We start from the raw sequence: 22684 nt of genomic DNA on the forward strand, positions 1-22684 counted from the left end.
GTGACTTTTTGTCTGAATTTTTGGGCCTGGGTTCGGGTAATTTTCTTAGCCTAGCCCACAAAGCTCCTAATAATGTCACGTGCGCAGCTTGCGAGAGAAAAACCCCATTTTAGTATAAACCCTAGCTCTCGGGATTCTTCAGTAGAGTCTTCAGCCTTCAGCCGTTGAGAAAAGACGAAAGGTTCTTACTGCACTCTCTCTCTCATTACGATGATATTTATTACACGTTCTTCATGATCTTGAGATTTTTGCTTATGAACAGGCTTAGCGAGCGATTAAGATGTATCTTCAGTTCTACATTAACGATAATGGCGATAAAGTTTACACCACTAAGGTATGTGACACTAACTGCTCCCTTTACCGATACTTGTGGTTTTTGGAGTCACTCCGGTTGGTAGCTTGTAGTTGGTGAGGGGTGATGCTTGTGTTTTGTTTTGATTGGAGATGAATCTATTGAGTTTCCGATCAACTCATCATTTTTCACTAAGTGCTTAAGCTTGTCTGTTGATGTTGGGAATAAGGGGGGTAATCGAGTTTTTTAACGATCTACTATAATTTGGAATCCTGTATTATAGCCTGGTGCCACCAATTTCGATTTTTATGTTCTGTGGTTTTCTTGATATTCTCTTACATTGATGCCGAAGGCTTCGGTTTTTTGAACCTATGTCTAAGACTCCATATGGTATCGAGGTGTTGTGGTTTTGAGCTACAATTGCCATGTGTAGGTGTAGCTATCAAATAAAAGTTGATAAGTGTTCATTGGCTGTGGGTAAGAGTGTTTTTAGATATAACTATTATTGTTTAATAGGATGTCTGTTAGAATTATATTATTACTGAATACTTTTAGTTTACTTTAATGTGTGTGTGTGTGTGTGTGTGTAGAATATAGTGTATAAGTGAATATTTATTTCTGAAATTATAAGTATTATTATGGTACATATTGAGAACATTGTAAAAGTCCAAAAAGGTGTGAAATCACCTAAACAGAAAGATTGTTATTTGGCAAAAAGCAAAAGAGGATAAATGAGAATGGGTATAATTGTCTTCTAAAAAATCCATAGGGGTAGGAATAGGTATCTTATCATCTGCTATGAGAAAAAAAAAACAGTTGGGCTTTGGAATTCTAGCTGGTAAAGAGTTACCAAACACCTTGGCAGTTGGGCTCTGGCGACCCAATTGTTAAAACACGCTTCCAAATTGATTTGAAGGTTTGTTCGGTAATTCTGGTTGGTAGTTGGGTTTTGGCTGACCGACTGTCAAAGTGCTTCGGTAACATTTTGATAGTTGGTTCCAAATTCTCACAGATTTCTTTTCATAGTTGTTGATAGGATGCGTAAAATGTCCTTATTGCTTCTATTATTTTATTAAAAGTTCAATTATATCCTTTTCCTTTTCTAATCTAATCTAAACTTGATTTTTATTAAAAACAAGCCTGAAGTCATTACTTTTTTTGTTCTCATCAATGTGATGGCAACACTGATTACTGTGATGTCATAGTAGTAGCAAGATTCATGTGATTCTTGAAATGTTATTGAACAGGATATATTATTATAATCAAATTAGAGTTAATACAGAGTTGATTCGATTATAATTAATGTACACTGTTTCTTTATGTCATCAAGTTAATATATTACAAACAAGTGTTAGAATATAATTATTCGATTATATTGATTGTATAAAGGAGTGTTACTGCACGTTATTTTATAAACTATTGTATTTATGTAATTTGAATTCATTATTTAGAAATAATTCAAGTTATAATTGTATAAATAACTTTCAATTTGGTTTGACTGAAAAGAGATGTGCAAAACATCAATTATTTTTTAATTTTATTTTTTAATTATATTGGTTTGAAATTTAACTGGTGTAGGAAAAGAGTTAATTGACTAGTTAAATATAACAATAAAAATATTGATTTGATTTGTTATCTTATTCACCAAGCATTTGTCAATTTCTGCTCTATGGTGTTTACCAAACAGCAAACAGCCACAAACTTTCCATGGCAGTTATTAATTTCATTCCACAACATCTGTGGCTTTTGAGGCACAGTAGCACACTACCAAACAGACTTCAAGCTTGTGGGAAGCATCCTGTTTTGATACCATGCTGGGAACTATTTTGCGCAAACTGTGTAGTGTATTAAAAAGCTTTAATTCATGTTTCTGCAAACAGTTCTATCTATTAACCTTTAATTGTATTTTTGAATGCAGAAAGAGTCGCCAACGGGAATGCCTGCTCAATCTGCTCATCCAGGTGCTTTATCTTAAGCTATGCTATCTTTATATTTTAGCTTGGTCACATTAGATAGTGTGTGCATTTTTTTCTTTTTAATCATGCAACATGCATTTTTTTCTTTTTAATTATGCAACATGCATTTTTTTCTTTTTAATTATGCAACATGCATTTGTTTCTTTTTAATCATGCAACATTCTTGTTGTTGTATTGTAAAAACATCCCCAGTATTTTCGCTGCTGAAAACATCTTTCCAGACTCTTGAGAACACATTGCATTAAAATTATAGAGCTTTAAGTAAAACTGAGGATCTTACAAGATAGCCTTATCCTGCAATGAAAAGATTTTTCCTGTTTCAAAAACATCTTTGACACTTTCTTCTTTTGTATGCCTTTTGTTTTGGTTAGGTTATTAGTGCATTTGCAGTAGGGTCTCATGTTTTATGTCAACCATTGCATTCAATGAATTTGGGTATAATATTGGCTTGAACTTATTTTAAACTTCCAGATAGAGTTCATTCTAGTGAAAACATTATCTTCAGTGGGAAAAATCTCATTTTCCTCCGTAAAAATATTTGCGGAAGAGATGTGTGGTATTTGATGTCATAATCTGTTCCTCTTCTTTCATAACTGCAGCTCGCTTTTCTCCTGACGACAAATACTCAAGGCAAAGAGTCCTTCTGAAGAAGCGCTTCGGTCTTCTGCCAACACAGAAACCTCCTCCGAAGTACTGAAATGTTTTAAAGGCTTAGATTATTGGTGTATCATTTCAAGCTTCTTCCAAATTGGAGGTTCCAATCTTCTAATATTTATCATCCTAAGATTGTGTAATGTTACTAATGTAGAACGGACTGCTCTACACCAATGGTTGAAATATGTATGATTAAACTGGTACTCCATTGGGTTACCAGCAATCCTAATGTCTTCTAGGATATAAAGTAAAAAGTTTTCTTCGAAGATGGTAATGTGTTTTGATTGTCTTTTCTCTGTAATCTGATCTGTAGCTTGTTTGTGCTTGAGATTTGTGTCGTCGTAATGTCTCATCCGAGCATTTCTAGAATTGGTTGCTTCACCGTCACATAGCATAAAATTCTTCATTTATTGAATGCATTTTTTTATAAGCATTTAGTACTATGAGGTACTCCATTCACCCCCTGATAAAATTATTTCGGTAATGGGTGTTCGTATTTTATACTAATGATTTTGTGGTAGACAAGTTACAAAAAGTATCATAGTAACGCGATCAGGAAGTCAACTAGAGCCTCGAAATAGCCGTTGCTATTGGCCGACGTGATGACAGGAATTCAGAATTCATTTTTAATCAAATGAAATGAGATGGTGAATTGAGATTTGAGAGAGGCAAGAGAGCGCTTCATACTGACTTATATTTTACGTTTATTTTTAAATTATCATTATGCTCCTTTAGCTTTCTATTATCTACATTTCTTCCGTGAATAGTTTTGGATACTTGCTAACTAGATCCACAAAATTTAAATAAATGTTATCATATCTGCTTGAAAATAATAAAATAGATATCATGTGAAATTATTTTTGACACGTTCTGGTTGTAAAATCAAGGCAAAGTGTCTGAAGTCCATTTAGGTGGATCGATTTAACCTTTATAGAGAGAACAATCCAAAATTTCAAACTAAAGATTAAAAAAAAAAATTCATCATCAATTTCTCAATCTAAAAATTCATTTGCTTGGTTAAAAATCATTTATACATATAGATAATTTTTTTTTAATTCTCAGAAAAGATAATAATTTTTTTAACGAGGATCTAATTATTAAATAAATGCATTTGAAGAAAAATAGAACAATATTTAGTCGTCGATTGGATTCGCCCGTCGTGGCAACCAATGGTGGTTCGGTAATAAAGGCAAAAAGTAGATGGCAAATTGGTCCACACGGCACTCGCTCGTTCAGTTTTATAGCAGTTGAAAGACTTGCACTCCCCACCCACTCTTAAGTCCTCGTTCTCGCAGTCTTGCGACGCTGACCGACGATCCTCATCAACTGTCCAAGTACGATCTCAACCCCGACGTTTCTCAAGTGTTATTCTTCTGGATCTCAATATCAGCACTTCTAACGAGTCTTGACGGTAAATGCTATTACAGGAATGGCCAGGAGTCCATTACGATTTCTGGTGCTTATTTTGGCGATTTCGATCTGCGACGCCGCTGGGATCTTCCATCCGATTTCCGACTCTCACCGATCTGCTGCTCTAGACCTTTTCAAACCCGTGGACGGATCCTTCGCCAGGTTTCATTTCAATTAATAAACCGTATTATATAATTTGTTGTTCGTTTGAGATCATATCTCTGTATAAGTTTAAGATTTTTCGGATTGGTGTATTTGAGGAATGTCAGATTTCTAGTTTCCTTCTGCTTTTCAATTTTAGGTTGATTGTAGAATAGTTGAGTTAAAGTTCGTTCCTGTGATTAAGGGGCATTATGGTCATTTTATTATATGTTTAAGCATTTTTTCTATTTGGAATTTTTGCAAATTAGATAACAATTGTTTTATTGAATTTCATGCCTTCATTTTTAGATAGTTCTGGTATGTGAATTTGAACTTAATGCGAAGCAACTATTTGATGCGGGTCATCTATTGTTTGTGCCAGCTTAGAGGAGGCGTACGAGGCCCTAAGGACCTTTGAGGTACTTGGAATTGAGAAAACGGCTGAATTGAGCAAGGCTACTTGTAAGTCTGTATTGGGAACCCTCGAGTCATCCTCTTCGACTCCAAAGGATTTATTCTATGCCTTGGGAGTTAATGGCATATTGAAATGCAGTAGTAAGGAGGAAACCTTTGAGGTATTTTTCAGCTCGTCTATCACGGTTTGGATATTGCTTTTATGGTTAAACAGAATGTGAAAGTTGGCGAACGTGTTTTTATTCTATTTTAAGGGAATCATTTCAAGTCTCCAAGCTGTGGTTCGCGATGCCAATTCATTGCTTGACTTCTACTATTCAATTGGAAGTTTGAGACTTATCAAGGTAAAATTCATAATTTGATTTAGTTTAGAACTTGATTTTCATTATCATTTTTACTCGTCTATTTTTATTGTTTTATTTTTTTGTGTGCACGTGATGTATTTGGAATTTTCACATTTTTTCTTGGTTCAATGTTTGTAGGTAATTCTTATACTGTTGCAAATGTTAAAGGGACACTCAATGAAAGTTGTGTTTTGAAAATACATTGCCTTTTACTTTTCCCTCCTTTTGATACTCCTTGATTAATACCTTGGTGCAGGATCAAACCTCTAAAACTGATTTACACCTCAGTGATGCTGAAGGGACTTTCCGCTCTATCAAGGTTAGTTGCCACTTACCTGCCATTGTTTTGACACTGGGTCACTATGCTCAAGTCTAATTTTGGACTACCTCAAAATGAGAGCCAACTGATTAGACCTTATAAAGTTGGTGAGAGTTGACAAGGTGGAGGATGGTCAGCGGTGGATCCGACTCAAACTCCCATCTCTTTCTCCCTCAATCTCTGACTACAAGTTTCCAATCCCGCTTACCACACAATATTTTTCTTAATGTTTGGGGTGATGGTATAAACTGTTGGCAGGCTCTTAGCCAGAGTGATGGAAGGTGGCGTTATAGTTCGAACAATCCTGAGTCAAGTACCTTTGCTGCTGGTAATGATTTATAAAGATGTAGCTGACAATAGTCATTCTCTTTTATTGTTGAATGAATTGTGGACATTTAGTTTTGAATAGAATTGTTGTGCTGAAGTTAGGTCTTACCCACATGCTGCTTATCATATTTATCAATTTTTATTCTTAATTATATACAAAAAACGTCAATGCTCATTTCCATGCCATGATCTTTTCAGGAATTGCACTTGAAGCTCTCTCTGGGGTAGTTTCATTAGCATCTTCTGAGATTGATCAATTTATGGTAATTTGGAACTTTTGAAATGATATTGGACTTTTTTTTTATTAGTTCAAAATTTCCTTTGCTGCGACAATGTGTGTTTATGCTTGCCTTTATTTCTTTTCTGGTTTTCCTTTTTCATTAAGCATCTTCCGAGATCAATCAGTCTATGTTAATTGTGAACATGAGTCAATTAGTAATTATTTTGCATTTGCTTATGATCTGCAGATTGGTGCTGTGAAAAATGACATAGTGAAGCTTTTTGACAGTGTTGAGAAATATGGTGAGTGTAGCCTTTGCCTTCAATTTGATTAGAAAGTAAATGATTGTATTTGCTTTTAACTATTGTATACTTTTATATATTTTGAATTTCTAATAGGAGAAGTGTCCTACAAACCTTAGTTCCAAGATCTGTGAGGATCTTGGCACAAAATCAGAGTATCCACTTCCTTCTTTGGTTTTCTTTGATTATTGGAGAGGAACTATTTGTAAAGAGAGAAATGTTTACAAGATAATATGCGCAAAAACTGTTTGTAAAGAGAGCAACTTTAGCAGGATAATAAGGGCAAACATTGTATAAGTTACCAAATGCTGTGTTGGAAATAACTTGTATAGAAATAACTTCAGATGGAAATCTTTGGGAAACAGAGGAGAAATAATTGGGGTGGAGGATTTTGGTTTGGATCAAAGAATTAGCTTTGGAGGAAAGTTGTTTAAAGAATAGAATGTCCTTATCATGTTCCTATAGTATGATGATATGAAATTCCACATTTAGGTCTTTTTCCCCTTCTTTTCTTTCTGTATGCAGACTGTGCTGCCCTTCCCTGCATAGAGTATATGTGTTATTTAGTTTGACTACTAGAAACTGCCTACCAGAAATTTCTCAGCTCTCTTTCCAAAAATCATGATTTTCTTTGGTAGAAAATTTTGAATTCATTGTTGGATATTCCATTCTGTAGAAATCTTTTCTAATTTAATTTTTTATTGTAGATGATGGGACCTTTTACTTTGATGAGAAACTTGTTAATATGCGTGAACAGCAGGGTCCTCTTGCAACTACCTCTTCTGTTGTTAGAGGGCTGACAGCGTTTTCATCTGTGATTACTGAAAGTTTGAATGTAAGTATATGCTTATTGGTGCATGTCTTAGAAATGTTTGTTTTCGTTGGAGGGTGTTCTATTGCTTTCTTTGATGTTTGCAGCTTACAGGGGATAAAATATTGGGCATAGCAAAATTTTTCCTTGGCATTGGGATTCCTGGTGATACAAAAAACTTTTTCGACCAAGTTGACTCATTAGCCTGCTTGGAAAACAATAGGCAAGTTTTCTTGAGTGTTCTTTTTTTTGGAGTCATATTTGTCCAAGATATTTGAACTATGCTGAATGTATACTTTTGCTGGTGCAGAGTTTCCATTCCGCTAATCCTATCACTTCCATCTACAGTGATTTCGTTGACTAAAAAAGACTCCTTAAAGGTGTGATTTTCATCCTGTTGATCCTATCATTACCATTTTCTAGTCTTTTAGTTGCTTATAGTTTCTTGTTCTTTTCCTCAGTCATAAATTTCTTCATTCAGACATTATTTATTGTGAGTTGTGATAGTCTGCATGTTATTTTCAGTTTTGCGTAGCCATTAGATGTTCATAATGTTTTCATGTCTGTCATTTGCATCTTCGTGAGATGGCATAAGTTGCTGTGTCCCTATGTCTTAATGGATGCTTTCTTACAGACTTTTTTCATCTTTTAGTTTTTTATTTTCATTTTTTGGTTTGCTTCTGGTTTTTTGGGGGTTATTCAGTTTATTTTTACGCTTTGCAGGATACTTAAATTAATTTTGGTATTAACATATTGTGATATATGTTATCAGGTTAAGGTCAATACCGTCCTTGGCTCACATGCTCCTCCTCTAACAGTGACACTTGTGCGAGCATTTTCCTCTAGTGCAAGGGACAATTCCATAATTGAGAACCAGGTGCTGAAATGCCCTTGTTTAGGCTTTTTATTGGGTGAATTTCATTTTCATTGCCTATCATTTTCCCTTTTGGACTAGTTGATTCAGATGCCTAACTTCAAATTTTGGTCTTCCATGAATGTGTCATGTAGGAACTCAAATTTGACCCTCAGGATGCAGTTTATTTCTTGGATGATCTGCCAGCAAGTTTTGATGTGGGAGAGTACATTTTTGTTTTTAAGGTATTTATGTTTTGGTAAATTTTTCAGGATCAAAAAGTTACCTAACACTTTTTTCGTGTATAATTTGATGCCAAATATTTGAATTTCTGTAGATGTTGGTTCAAGATTCTGAGCAACAAACTGTTTATGCCACTGGAACTCTAACTCAAGTACCAATTTACGTGACGGGACTTATCAAAATCGAAAATGCTAAAATTGCAGTTCTTGATAGTGATCTTGGGAGTGTGGAAACACAAAAAAAGTATGTTGAAACATATCTCAGATGTTTGGTAATGATTTTGTATGTTGTGTTTATATCATTTACTGACTCATGTTAGACACTTGTAGTCATGACACTTAACTGTGTATATTTGAACATGACACTTCTGGCAGTCTTATTTATATCCTATTTTTCAATGAACTAAACCATGTAATTTGAATCATAATTTAGGCTAGATTTAGCTGGAGAAAGTACTGTGTCAGTATCAGCAAACCACCTGCAGAAGCTGCGTCTGTCATTTCAAATGTCCACCCCTCTTGGCAATGCTTTTAAGCCACATCAGGTATATTGTTGCTTCTATCTGCCTCTAGTAGTATTTCTTTACAATAGTTGGTTGGTTAATTCTGTTGATTTGCAGGCATTTCTCAGGCTGAGACATGAGACAAAGGTTGAGCACACCTTTGTAGTCGGGAGCTCTGGGAAAAAGTTTGAGATAACTCTAGTTAAGTATTTTTTTTTTAAGTAATTTTATCTCCATGTTTTTATAATGTAAATTTCAGTTAGCCATATTGATATTCACTCCTGATTTCAAGCTTTGTGCATTGGCAAAATTTGACAGCTACCCAGTTTTTTTCTTTTTCTAGAAAACTGTTTGTCTTTATGTTGACCACATTTAGTAATTTGTCTTGTAGGATTTTCTAGGACTTGTTGAGAAGTTCTTCTATCTCTCAGGTAGATATGACATTCAGCTAACTGTTGGTGATGCTGTCATGGTAAGCATGATCTTAATGCTTGTACATTCTTCTTTCTACGTAGTATTATCCGAGTAAAATAAGTTTTATCCCTTGACAGGAGAACTCTTTATTACGTGATATTGGCTATGTCGAATTAGATCTACCAGAACCTCCTGAGAATGCATCCCGTCCTCCTCCACAGCCTGTTGATCCTTACACAAGGTATGGGCCAAAAGCAGAGATAACCCACATTTTCAGAGCACCAGAAAAGCGTCCTCCTCAGGAGCTGTCTCTTGCTTTCTTGGTTCTCACTATTTTGCCACTTTTTGGATTCATAATTGGGGTGAGTCATGTGTAACTGTTTGTTTCTGTATTTTTATTGAACCAAAATCTTTCTGAATTCCAATTCTTTTTCTGGCCGTAGCTGATATATGTAACATCCTTTGATATTTTACAGCTATTACGATTAGGGGTGAACCTGAAGAACTTCCCTTCTTCAGCTGTACCTGCCACATTTGCTGTCATTTTCCATTTAGGAATTGCAGCAGTTCTGTTGCTCTATGTGCTTTTCTGGTTGAAGGTTAGTCTTAGTTATGTGCTTCAATGTTGTTAAACCATGGTTCAGATGGCTGCATTTTAGCATGAAATACAAATTTTAAACCATACACTCTATGTGATCCTTGTAACACGTAATGTTGCATGTCGAAAGTACTGTAACTTCTAGCCATATATTATTCTATGTCATGCTCATTTGTAACTATTTGGTGCTTTCTTCTTGCAGTTGGATCTGTTCACAACATTGAAGACACTCTGTTTCTTGGGCGTTTTCCTAATGGTTGTGGGACACAGGACCCTTTCCCACCTGGCGTCAGCATCAGCCAAATTGAAATCTGCCTAAATTTAATGAAAAGCTTTTTGCATAAGAGTGAATTCAGAAGAGAGGAAATTTCTGATTCATGAGAAACAAGACGGTTTGGTTCAATTTTTTTAGGATTCTAGTAAATTATATTAACCCGTTGACAATTTTAGACTTTTAGTGCACACAGCTCAAATGAAATGCCGGAAAGAAAGAGTTATTCAGTCATTTATCTTTCATGTCTGTTACAAAGCTTTCACTCTCAGAAGTGTATGGTGGCAACCAGAAGGTAGGTTGGATTTCTCTTTGTTCTTGGAGCACGCAGAGAATTGAATTGTCATTTCTGGGTTTCTTCTGCTCTGTTGGATCTGCTGTGGAATGAGGTTATGAATCCACCCTGATTCATTGATTTCTGGGCAAACTAATCGTTAGTAATGAAAGATAGAACATGGCAATGACAGTTTTAAAATATAGATTCATACAAGTAGTTATTAAATTGTTGGCACTGCATAAGAAAATTCTTCTTAAAGAGTGGCTGTTGATGTGAATAACATAAATTCTGTTATAGTTGTTTCTGTACATTGAATGAACTCAACGTACAGGGAAATGCATAGTGTTCAACATAATAAAATAAGAAATTGAAAGATTTACCTTAATGACAGAAAATTGAATTGATAAGGTTCAATTTCGTTTGACTCCTCGTGATTATTTATCAAAGAATAATTTTGGTTATTAAATGATTCGAAAATAAAAAATAATTTATGTACGACATTCAGTTGACATTTCATGAATTACAAGTTTAAAACTTATTATTTTGCATAAAGGTTTATCCCTTTTTTAGTTGAGGTGAATTCAACATTGTTCAAATTGATTGCAAAGTTAGTCATTCAGACCTTTCAATTTATAGGTGTGGGCAAATGCCCATTTTCCTCTTTATTTGGATAGAATAGACAAAGCTCCTTACTTATCTTTTGGTATTTCTCGGCTGATCAAAGTGATTCTCCAAAGTTTAATTGAAAAAAGTAACAACAAAAACCTTATTAATTATACAAATGCAAAGACAAAAAAATTGGGTAAAAAAGGGGGGGGGGGGGGGGGGGGAAGAAGCCCAAAGGTAAAAAAATACCAAAGATAAGAAATGGTACGTATTAAACAAGCAAAAGGTTGAAGTAAGTGTTAATTTACTCGAATATTGAGAAGTTTTATATTAGTAATCCAATCGATTATTAGAAAAACCATTATATTAAGAAAATAAAATTAAATATTATAAAAGATATGACAGCCAAAGAGTGGGATCTACATATACATACAACATAGATTAAGATTCTATTATGATTTGAATTTCTCCTACACAGAAAATGGAGGTGGATGACTTATAATTAATAAATAAAATAGTAAAAAAATTAAATTTTATTCATATATTATTAATAAAAAGTACATTAATGAATACCTATAAAAACATGGAAAATTTCAAAAGTAAGGAAGAGGATCTTAATTCAACACAAAAATTGTATAATTGAAGAAATAAAGATATTTTGAAAGTGCATACTAACTCTTGTAAAAAGAGAGAGAATGGCATAATAACATTACCTTTTGTGTATAAACAATTTCATAACAGCATGTATTTGTTTAATCCCAAAAAAAAAAAAGAATGGTGAGGATCATTTGGTCAGAAATAAACAAACAATAAACTAATCAAAGAATGCTAAAATTGCCAAAATTGAAATTTTATAAAATTGACCACAAAAATTTTATATTTTGCACAATTAACTCCTGGAGTTTATTTCTATCAACATTAGCCCAAAAAACTCATCAAGTAACGAAAATACCCCTATCATTCTCACCAAGCTTCCTCTATCTAATTGAATGACCTCTCTTAACCTCTCACCCAAGTCGACCACTCATCATTGGTGGCTTCCCACAATACATCGAAGTCCACCCTCGACGGCCAACATCGCCAAAATCACAGCCAAGATCTGAAATCAATGGTTAGTTCAAAAATCCTAAATTTTATTACATGTTCTATTGTGTGTTCTTGTTTTATATTGTTGTTATTGTGTTGTGTTAGTGATGGTAATGGATGATTGAAGTGTTTGTGATGTTGGTGGTGTTTGGGTGAGGTTGTTGGTGTGGGTGATGGGATGCCCATCTCACGAAATCGACCACAAACACACCCCCAAACCCAACAGATGCCTCTTAACACTTGGTTATACAAAAAATAAAGGATAAACAATCTAACAGACATTTCATCAAACACCTAATGTGCAATAGTTCTACAAAACCAAATTCCTTTCAATTAGCTTATAAAGGTCTTGGGCTCTAATTCAATTTGTTATAATCGTGTCGGATTGGTGTTGGATACGAGTTCGGGTGTATTTGGTCGAAATTCATTTTTCATGTCACCATCGTCGTATGTCGTTGCCATCGCCGTTGTCGATGATGATTCAAGAGAGAAAAGTTGCTTACGATTTGATGAAGAGGGAGAGGAGTTTGGGTTGAAATAAGGAGGGTAATTTGGGACAAAAAACTTATGTTTGGCTACTTATGATAGAAAAAAATTAGAAGGGTTAAATGTGAAAAAAAAAATTAGGTCAGTTTTATAAATTTCCCAAATTTTTGTAACTATTAGCAAGTGTCGCACCCCTAATTTATGGGCATGTGAAATAAGAAACTTTAACTTAATCAAATAGTGGTATAAGATTTTTAAGTTCGGCTGTAATAATTTGCTCACAGGGGCAACAGGTGTACTAATAGAAATAAATAAATCTCAACACTCCAAAAACATTTTGACATAATCCCTTCTAAAATATGGACATTATCAAATATTCCAAAATAATGTAAAAAAAAAAAAAAGGAGTTTTTTTTTTTTTTTTAACATAAACCATCTATAAAGTAAAATTAAGGTTCAAGGGTTTCTTTTCAATAAAAACAGCATAAGACAAAGCCCATATACTCCCCGCAGCCATAAGGAAATCGTGACGTTACTCTTTCAAGAACAAAATAAAAACTCAGCGACAAGTTAGCTAAATTTTAATGATGCCATAATCTCAACAAACATTCTCGTCCAATATTAATATTACCAGCAGCAGCAGGGAAAAACACTCCGCCTACTTTGGATCATCATTCTCAGTGGCCATTGCCCATGATTTCTTCCGGGGGACAGAAATCTGGCAAAGCCCAATCAACGCATTAATTATCAAAAGAAGCAGATAATCATGTAATTTAAAAGGCTAATAAAAAAGGCCCTGCATTAATTATTAAAAAAAGCAATTAAGCCATCAACACATGAACACTACGCATAACAGCTTATAAATACAAATAAATCAGACTCCCGAGCAAGAAAACAACCCTGCTTTATAATTTTTGAATATCAAAATTATTCAATTACGTATAACCACCAACCTTAATCCTGCACCAACAGCTTCTGACGACTTTTCTTCAACTCTACTTCCTGAGTCTCGTTGCAGAAGTCTGCCTTTATCATCTTAGGTCGTGTTTGGTACTGAGATTTAATAGTTATAATTTAATATTATAATACTAAAATGTTTAATAAACATTCGTTGTTATGATTTGAAAATTAAATTAATTTGATTCACTATTTGTATAATGAAAATTTTCAATATCTTTATTATTTTTATCAAAATTATTAATTAAAAACTATATTTGCTATACACTATTAACTTTTATTTCATAATTATAATTTTTTTTAATAGCAGCACTTCAAAACCATACAGAACTTAGTCCTGTCTAAAGGGAAATTTACAAAAAATAATCATAAAAATTTTAGATTTTCCAAACTTAACCCATCAAACTTTTTTCTGTCATAACTAGCCAAATATTAATTCTTTAGACCAAGTAGCTCTTATCACTTTCAACAAATTTACAAATAACGCAACTCTTACAAATTCCAAGCTATACTCAATACTCTTAACACTCTTAACATTCTCAACAAATCTCAACAATATTAGCATAACTGGATATATAAATTTATCAATTGGAGAGTATCTTCAAGGTCGGTGTATGTTCTTATACAATATGAATTTTGAATGTATTAAGTTTATTGAGATATAAAATCATCAATTGATGTGAGTTTTGTTGTAAATGTTGTTATTTTCTATTCATAAAGCAATGTGATTTATTAAAGAACTTAGATTTGAGTTGAAAAAAAAAAAAAAATCATTGAAAAATATAGAAATTTGAGGTAAAAACAGAACCCAAGTTATGTGCAACAGACTAGGCAATAGGCACTTGTCACATATAATTTAGTCTGTCACATAAAATTATAGTATGTGTGATGGTTACTTTCCGGATGTCATAACTTAGGCTACACATGTTCGCTTTGGGCACATGTTATACCGTTTCGAAGCTTGTGATGAGACTAATCAAATCTGTTTTTGTTACGCAATTTGACCCCATGGTCAAACAAAAAATTTGCCTGAATTTAAAACAATTAAAGAACAATTAAACCCATTAAGCTTGAAAAAATATTAAAAAAATAAATATGGGTACACACTGTAGAACATGATAAAGAGAATATGCAGCATATTTTATATACATGTGGTATATATTGTGATTATGTACAATAGGCAATTTTATGTACGACAGACAATTTTAATATTTGACAGATCTTATGGGATTCATAACTTGTTTAAAAAATATATAAACTTATTAATTAATTTATGGATTCTACTGTGAAACCCATTAGACCTGCTAAACAATAGATTTTTAGTAGACGGGAGTGTCATATCCAAATAAGCTTTTCTCCTTAATAAGAAGATCACCTACACTACACAGCCTTGGAATACTTTTATTCAGCCCCAAGATATATTGTTCTAACTTGATCAAATGAAAATATAAATAAAATAATAGCTTAGTCTAATCAAAATTTTCAACGTACCATCGCAGGGGCCGATCCAGCATGTGATCAGTGGGGGCTCAAGTCCCCACTGGCAAAAAAAAAATTGTAAAAATAAAAGAGAAAAATAGTTTTATTTTCTAATTATCCCTCATTAAATTTATTAAAATAGTAACTATAAATTATAAACCCCATAAAATTTAAACTTTAACTTTTAAGAATTATAAAAACTTATATTTTAATTAAAAATAATGATAGCCCTCCACCCAAAATATTTTCTATTCTCAAAAATAAGATTAATTCTTACATTTTCTATAATAATAGTAAAGAGAACGTTTTCAGTAATGAAACTCATGAATAATCATCTTTGGAATTGGATGAGATAAATGATAGTTTGGTTGTTTATATAGGAAATGATAAATTTAATAATATTGATGACAAGTCGATTGCATAATATTTTTAAAATATGAAATTTCGTAGAAAATAATTATAAATGTATTAACAAATATTTTATATATTCAAAATTTTAATTTTTTATATTTTACTATTATCTAATTTAACCCCCAGTAAATTATTCTTCTAGATCCGCCACTGTACCATCGTGCATGGCGGCTATGAGGCCTCTGTTATATGCTATCTTGAGAGTATTAGGTCTGAATCTTTGTGGTCAAAAGACTCCAATAAATAATTCACAACCCTTTGTTGCCAAGATTCCTGAAGCACAAATCTCATACTCTCCGTCTTCTTGCGTACACACATACTAACTTGTGCAACATATGCACGTAATATGACAAATTAATAAAAACAAGAAATCTTTTGATTGATTGCAGTGTCCCCCTTAGCTTTCAAACATACCACAAGTACAGCCAAAATCAGTCGGCAGAACGTTGTTAGACGAGCAGCCCCGAGAAGCCCATAATCTACTTGGAATGCGTCAAAACTCTTTCTTAATTTCTTCATAATTTCGAGAAATTGAGTCTAAAATCTAATTTCATTTATTGTTTTGAAAAATAAAAATCATTAAATTTCATTAGCACTTTTTTAGTTAAATCTGGATTAAATTACAACAGCAATTGGTCTACGCGCTTGTTAATATTTTAATTTTTATGTTGTATTTAAATTGCACGTAAAATTCGTCCCCCCCCCCCCCACCTCAACCCAAAAAAAAAAAAAAAAAAAAAACATAGCACACGTTAGACTGAGCCGAACCGAACCTTCCAACTAACTAACGACTACCGAGTTGTAACTGATTTAACTCAGAGCCGCCCTAAATCCGAGTTGCATGTAACTCGAAGCGAATCAAAATTAGATCTTTTATCAAAATATATTCTGAATTTCAATTCTGCTTCCGGGAAGATGAAAAACGACACCAATTCAGATTCATCAAAACCCAAGAAACGCAGACGAGACGAAGAAATTGAAGCTGAAAGCAGCAGCTCTGATCGTACGCTTTCGCTGGGTACTTTTTCTAAAATTTTCTCTTCATGCAATTAATCGTCTTAAAGTTACAATTTTTTATTGTTCAATTATTGTAAATTGCAGAGGAAAATCTTACCTTTAGTGACACGCTGGTAGCTCTACGCATAATGCGGGCTCAGTTTCCACACATTGACAAGGTTAGCTTTATCAAGTCATCACTGAGCCTCTCAACAACCTCAATTGAACTTGTCAAAGTTTTAAAAGGAAAATTTATTTGTTTATTTGGTTATTTTGTTAGGTCTCAATTCGGCCATTTATTTTACAATCACAACTATACAGTAGCGTAAATGACAGGACACAAGTGGATAGGGAATTGGAGGTACGGTTCCTTGAACACGAACTGCACATAATTCAGTTTCCTTTTGACTTTATATGATTTGGATCCTAAATTGATTTTGTTGGTTCAGTCTTTGAGAAGGGAGAGAGTACTGCGTGTTTTCAAGCTAAATACTGGACAGGACGATCACGCCATTATGTTTTTAGATGACTATCTAAACCAGGTTGGTTGATTTATTCATTGATATAGTTTTTGTTGCTGAATAATACTTTTTTTTTTATTCTTTGCTTTTTTTTTGGTGATGAATATATGATGATGAATTGTCTAGTTTAAAATTTTTAAGGAATTGGGTAAAACTTTGATGAATTTTCATCTGTTTAATATGCTCGTATAGATAGAGTGTGTTGTAAAAAGAATGGAAGAAAAGAAGCAAGTCAATCTGGAAGTTTTTGAGTGGTTTCAAACACATGTTCTCGATTCCAAGCTGGAACCTAGTGTTGGACACGAAGAGCTTGTGAGTGGTTCCGATGTAATTCTGCTGGTGTTGCTTGTTCACTTTTCTGATCTTTTGATAGTTTGTTTAGTATGTTACTAAACCCATAATCATCACTTGGATGCTATATATTGTCATATATAACTTCTTTTCTTTTTCTTTTTTTACTGTGTATTTTAATTCTCTTTTGATGTTATCTTTTCACTTTGATTATTTATATAGCTTTTAGAACGATTCTTACAATTTTTATTCTCTTTTCTGCAGTGTTCACTCTTATCAATTGGGGGGAAAGTGAAGGATGAGCACATCTCCCTTCTAATTAATGCTGGAATTCTTGTAAGCGAGTGAGATTTTGCTTCCAAGTGAGCGAAATTTTGTTCTATTTAAATTCTTATATTATTTTTCCAAATTTATTTGATGGCCTTCCATGTCCTTTGTCCCTCACAATGATGCTTACTTTATAGACTCGCCAACTGATTGACCCAGACATGTATTGGTTTGCAATCCCGAATATTGGGTCGGTACTGAAGGGCCTATCTCAGGTATGTAGAAGTATTTATCTCCTTTTGATATATAGTAAGATTTAGGTGTCTATCATTTATTTTCCTGTGATACTTGTATTTTACATGACAGGGGTATTGACCTGAGTATTAATTTGTTCTTCTCGAATACTGTGGAAAATTATATGTCTTTGGCAATCTGTTCTGATCCTATGAAGTGGGAACTTTTTGAGAATTCAAATAAAAGAACTTCTCATTTTATAACTCTCTTCCTAATATCTAGTTCTGATCAACTTATAATTTTCCCTATATTCAGGGAAGAAAGGAAATTATTTCGTTCCTGAACCGCAGGAAATACAAAGAGATGATGTTGGCCCTTTTGGAGAAGAAGCATCTTCGTTTCTCTCCTCTGGATATGAGATTTCACCTACGTGACCTGATTGGATCTGGTCACCTCAAAACCATCCACACACCTACCGGCTTAGTTGTTCAGATTTCAAAGGATTGAAATGTAGGAAGATGCATGTTCAAATTTGATTCTAGCACTCCTAGCATTGGATATCAATCATGACAAAAGGTAGAATAATTAACTTTTAATGCCTTACGTGAATGATCACTCAATTGAGTAGAATGTTTAACAGGGTTGACTACTGAAATAAAAAAATGATTGGTGACAATTTTGTGCATCAGCTTAAATGAAGGCAAGCAGATGTGAGTTTACTCTTTACCAGGCCATGTATTTGTCATTTATTCATTGTTTCTAAGTTATTTGCCAGACATGCTGTAACTTCTCCATGAGTAATTGAGTCAACTATGAGATCATACAATAAACTCATTTCAGCTACTTTTTCTTGCTGGTTTTCTGATACAGTCAACATTTTTACTCAGCTGTGCTAGTGCCACCAAAACTCTTGGTGGAAAGTATGTTTCCTTATACAGAGTTGCTTTAGGTTAGACATAGTTGAGCCATCACTTGCACTATAACCAGCATTTGTAGTCAGTCTCCATGTCCTTGTCAATATTGCTGCTAAGTTTTGGTGTTTGGTGGCGTGAAGTTGACAACTCTATAATTGGTTGATTATGCAGGCAAAGGAAAAAGAGTATTGTAATAGAAGTATATATTCACTTCTTAGAAAAACATGCTCAGTATACAGGGAATTAAATAAAATAACAGGAACATCCTAAAATTGTAAAACAATATCTATGTTTCACTGTGTTGATTGTGTCATTTTAATAATAGACTCGTGTTATACTATAATAATAGACTTGTGAATTTTCTTAAAAACTGTCTTCTGATTTTGAAGTGATGTGTAAGTTTGCATATGTTGAAACATATTGTTGCATTTTTTATATTTCCTCTGATTGTTTAACTAAATAATTTAATATACTTTATCCTTTATGTCTTGACATTTTATAAATATGCCAATTTGAACCTATTGTTGGTGTGTGGGTACCAGTTAGCTTAACTGGTAAAAGCTTTTGGGTGATACAACAGATCTGTGTTTCTTGCTAGCATCTGTAGGGAGGGGATTTAGTTTCCAACTGTGCTATGCTTTGAAAAAAGAATAAAAATTGTATGGTTGATGTTTTCCTTTGCAAATTTATATATGGATTGCTTTAAAAAAAAGAATATGGATTTTAATTCAACTATAAAAATGATATATGTTGATTTTTAGTAAACATCGCCTCCATTAAATTTGAGTGAGTTTCAACTAATGGTTTTAATTCAGGGAATCAAATATCTATAAAGCTAAGATATAAATTTTAAGATTTTTCTTTTAAAATACAAAAAAAGTAAACTTTCTTTTAAAAAAAAAAAAAGTAAACAATCAGAATCTTAGTAATGCAATACTTCTAAAACTGTTGCTTGCAAATTCATGAACGGGGATGGCTATTCTTTTTTATTTTTCTTAATCTTAAACTCATTTTTGGGGCTTCACTATTTTTTCCATTTACTTAAAACATAAACAACCTCTGTATTCCATATTTTACCACTCTTTTGTTATAATAAAAATATATGTATAATAATTCATAGAGTAAATATTCAAAAAGGTTAGTTAACTTTTAACTCTACCAGACAAGTTATATCCAGTGGTGTATAAAATTATTCTCTGTAAATATTAATTTAATACTTTTTTTTTATATTGATTGATTTCTGTTATTGCAATTATAGTCTCTTATTGAAAAGGAACAAAGGGATGGAAAGCAGATTTGATTAGTGACTGAAAATTCAAGTTTTGTGACCTAAACTCTTAATATAAAACTCTTATCCTATGCCTGAAATTTATATATTAGGAGCTTATTAAATTACGTTTTACGTAATTTACGCCACACACAACAACAGTAACACGTAAGTGGAACCCACATGTTTTGTGTACGTGGCGTAAGTTACGTTAACTTAACACTCGCCCGAATATTATTGTAGTAAACCAAGCGTAACACTGTATCATTGAAAATATAGATTATGAATATAACTCGTCATGTCATCTACATTACGTAGAAAACAAGTGAAAATAACAGTACTGCGATGACACGAGTCATTATACAGAGCAGCAAAAGGATGAAATAGAGTGGTATGATTTGTTGACAAGTGATTGTGTAGAAGATGTGGGAAGATATTCTGATCACGGTACCATATTGATATGATTCTCATATGACCATGCCGTCCCTACATCCATCCATATTCAATGGATGAACGTTTATCTTGTCTGCATAAGCAAAATCGAGGTTGTTCAACCATTGGAAGCACTGAGTTCTCATCATACTGACATTGAATTATGTGATGTGGTGGTCGCTGGTCAGTGCTCAGAGCGAAGATGATGTTTTAGAATCCAAGGTTACCCAATGAGATATTGATTTTGAGTTTGACAGGCTGAGAGATAGGAGCCGGATTCTTGTTGCCAACGTCAGATGATTTGGACAAGGCAAGTGTTCAATTATTATGCTTGAGGGACCATGTTGTCAGGGACTTACTTGAGATTAACTAAAGTAATTAACCCAAGTTAGTTGGATGTTAGTGTGGAAGCTGTGGAATTGTTATGGATTCTTCTTGCGTTTGGCTTGTAATTCAACGGGAAGCCATATCAACTGTGATACATACCAAAATGTTTGCCTGAACCACACATGAAAGGATCGCCGTGAATGCGCCTTGCTGGATTTTCTTAGTTCAATTTGATGAGAAACTACAGGAATCAAAGGGTATGTTGTCAAGATCTGTTAGGATAATGGGCTGTCAAGTGATTGACACAAGTCATAGAGGTTTATTTGTACGTAGTATGCTAATTATTTTACTTTTTGTTTGGACATTTCGTGCATTGCATGCCAAGGTGATGATAAGTACTTAAGTAGTGGTCCAAACTCATGACTAATTAAGCGTAGAACTTGAATTACGGCTTGTTCTGTTACTTATGGATGGATAGAACATAGAAAGAAGCCCAGAAAAATTGCTTGTTTTTGCTTCCAACGTGCACATTTAGATATCTTCTATCATGCATGCCAAGAAATTACTTTTGTTGCTCTTGTTACGAGGCGCCTAAACTCTTTTGGACATCCCTTGTTTGTACATAATCAAATCAATAAAATTAATACTCTTTTATATACAAATGATGATTTTATTGGTTAGTTGTACTAAATGATAGGCAGCTCATGGACACGGTGCAACTGTTGTTGAATATGAGTGTCTGCACACGAGAGTGAATTAAATTCAGAATATCCGAACTTGCATTCTGTCTCACTTTTAAGAGTAAGATGAAGCCCTTAAAAAGAAAAAAAAAAATAAATAGTAAGACGACCAAAACTTTTATCATGCGTGGACAGGGACGTGGCCGAAACATTGTTAATTTCAGTTGGAGCATACTCAATATATAATATAGATCATGAAGGCAGTGTCAACTGACCATATAATACAGACCATGAATGCAGTTTAAATTTTTGCACAGTTCAAATAATAATAGAAAATAAGCCCTTCATATTTAGTGGGCGAGGTTTCTCGTCCTTATCTTAAAATTTTATGTTTTTATAAAAAAAGAAATATGATACAATTTTAAGATATTCAAATAATAATATATGACATTACGACTGTATTATATTACTAATTATCGATAGATTTTTACCGATTAATGTTGTTCCTGTAACGTTTTATGTTTCGAAAACGATATATAAGTTCAAAATATTTAAATAACAATAGATGATATTACACCTATATTATATTATTAATTATTGATAGATTTTTAGTGATTACCGTTGTCCTTGCAAGGTTTTATGTTTTAGAAATGATAGATAATGATTTTATTATCAATACAATAATATTCAACACTTTCATGTTTTTAATTATTACCTTGTTTTTTTAAATTTTATTCTCAATACAATAATGATTTTATTATCAATACAATAAAAAAAAAAGATAACGAAGGAAAAAAAAACTTATTTATTTTTAGTTTTCATGTTTTTTATTATTGCCTTGTTTTGTTAAACTTTTTGTCTTTATTTAGATGTGTGTAATTCATAATTGTAGAATCAAAATAACTAATAAATTTAATTTTTTTATGAAGGTTAAATTTGAAACTCTTTAAAATTGTTTAGGCAATTTTAATAATTTTAATACTTTTAATACTAAGCTAGGTCACTATCATAAATTCAAAGCAATTATAGATTGATTTAAAATTACACTTCGAAAATTTTCAAATCCAGCTGGGGCACTGGGCCTATACTAGCTCCGCTAGTGTGGGCACACGTCTGGATTTTGTGAAACTATATTTAAAAAATGACTAGCTATAAAATAAAAAGCACTACTAAGGGCTCATTTGCGATTGTTTTTTAAAGGCTGAAAAATGATTTGAAAAAGGAAAAAGGATATTCAACCCCCCAATATTTAGGAAAATGGATAAAAAATTCCTCAACGTTTCAAAAAGGACTTATAACCCCCTTTTCGTTAACAAACACCCTTTGTTTTAACAGTAAATTTATTTGTCCCTTTCCATTAAC

General features: G+C 33.1%; 3 protein-coding genes across 7 annotated transcripts; all 3 read left to right on the forward strand.

Moving 5' to 3' along the window:
- The first annotated feature begins 32 nt into the window (after positions 1-32).
- On the forward strand, positions 33-3190 carry LOC102608916 (H/ACA ribonucleoprotein complex subunit 3-like protein). Its single transcript, XM_006479451.4, has 4 exons — positions 33-181; positions 263-334; positions 2211-2253; positions 2868-3190. The coding sequence occupies exons 2-4, from the start codon at positions 281-283 to the stop codon at positions 2963-2965; spliced, it is 195 nt and encodes a 64-aa protein (XP_006479514.1). The 5' UTR covers positions 33-181; positions 263-280; the 3' UTR covers positions 2966-3190.
- A 901-nt stretch (positions 3191-4091) lies between these two features.
- LOC102609203 (dolichyl-diphosphooligosaccharide--protein glycosyltransferase subunit 2) lies at positions 4092-10449 on the forward strand. 2 transcript variants are annotated; one of them, XM_006479452.4, is made up of 20 exons: positions 4092-4256; positions 4350-4494; positions 4856-5048; positions 5142-5231; positions 5488-5550; positions 5809-5878; positions 6076-6140; positions 6345-6399; positions 7107-7234; positions 7318-7433; positions 7521-7590; positions 7983-8087; positions 8219-8308; positions 8401-8549; positions 8739-8850; positions 8926-9009; positions 9200-9280; positions 9360-9584; positions 9699-9821; positions 10023-10449. In XM_006479452.4, the coding sequence occupies exons 2-20, from the start codon at positions 4352-4354 to the stop codon at positions 10137-10139; spliced, it is 2079 nt and encodes a 692-aa protein (XP_006479515.2). In that variant the 5' UTR covers positions 4092-4256; positions 4350-4351; the 3' UTR covers positions 10140-10449. The 2 variants fall into 2 exon arrangements, with proteins under 2 accessions (XP_006479515.2, XP_006479516.2); XM_006479453.4 differs by having other exon boundaries at positions 4162-4494.
- Positions 10450-16102: 5653 nt separating this feature from the next.
- LOC102609667 (uncharacterized) lies at positions 16103-18557 on the forward strand. 4 transcript variants are annotated; one of them, XR_003065702.2, is made up of 9 exons: positions 16103-16411; positions 16495-16568; positions 16670-16750; positions 16839-16931; positions 17103-17237; positions 17466-17537; positions 17666-17743; positions 18018-18278; positions 18343-18557. XR_003065702.2 is itself a non-coding variant. In XM_025099487.2 (8 exons), the coding sequence occupies exons 1-8, from the start codon at positions 16309-16311 to the stop codon at positions 18207-18209; spliced, it is 828 nt and encodes a 275-aa protein (XP_024955255.2). In that variant the 5' UTR covers positions 16103-16308; the 3' UTR covers positions 18210-18557. The 4 variants fall into 4 exon arrangements, 3 of the variants coding, with proteins under 3 accessions (XP_024955255.2, XP_006479518.2, XP_024955256.2); XM_025099487.2 differs by having other exon boundaries at positions 18018-18557; XM_006479455.3 differs by having other exon boundaries at positions 16104-16411; positions 17103-17222; positions 18018-18557.
- The last annotated feature ends 4127 nt before the right edge of the window (positions 18558-22684 follow it).

Source organism: Citrus sinensis, chromosome 3 (assembly GCF_022201045.2).
Source record: "Citrus sinensis cultivar Valencia sweet orange chromosome 3, DVS_A1.0, whole genome shotgun sequence".
NCBI classification, from domain to species: Eukaryota; Viridiplantae; Streptophyta; class Magnoliopsida; order Sapindales; family Rutaceae; genus Citrus; species Citrus sinensis.

Coding starts and splice junctions, on each gene's coding strand:
- LOC102608916 (XM_006479451.4), top strand. CDS start 281: ATGTATCTTCAGTTCTACATTAACGATAATGGCGATAAAGTTTACACC. Junction 335..2,210: donor ATAAAGTTTACACCACTAAG/GTATGTGACACT, acceptor TTTTGAATGCAG/AAAGAGTCGCCAACGGGAAT. Junction 2,254..2,867: donor TGCTCAATCTGCTCATCCAG/GTGCTTTATCTT, acceptor TCATAACTGCAG/CTCGCTTTTCTCCTGACGAC.
- LOC102609203 (XM_006479452.4), top strand. CDS start 4,352: ATGGCCAGGAGTCCATTACGATTTCTGGTGCTTATTTTGGCGATTTCG. Junction 5,232..5,487: donor GAAGTTTGAGACTTATCAAG/GTAAAATTCATA, acceptor ACCTTGGTGCAG/GATCAAACCTCTAAAACTGA. Junction 7,434..7,520: donor GCCTGCTTGGAAAACAATAG/GCAAGTTTTCTT, acceptor TTGCTGGTGCAG/AGTTTCCATTCCGCTAATCC.
- LOC102609667 (XM_025099487.2), top strand. CDS start 16,309: ATGAAAAACGACACCAATTCAGATTCATCAAAACCCAAGAAACGCAGA. Junction 16,751..16,838: donor AAGTGGATAGGGAATTGGAG/GTACGGTTCCTT, acceptor TTGTTGGTTCAG/TCTTTGAGAAGGGAGAGAGT. Junction 17,238..17,465: donor AGCTTGTGAGTGGTTCCGAT/GTAATTCTGCTG, acceptor TCTTTTCTGCAG/TGTTCACTCTTATCAATTGG.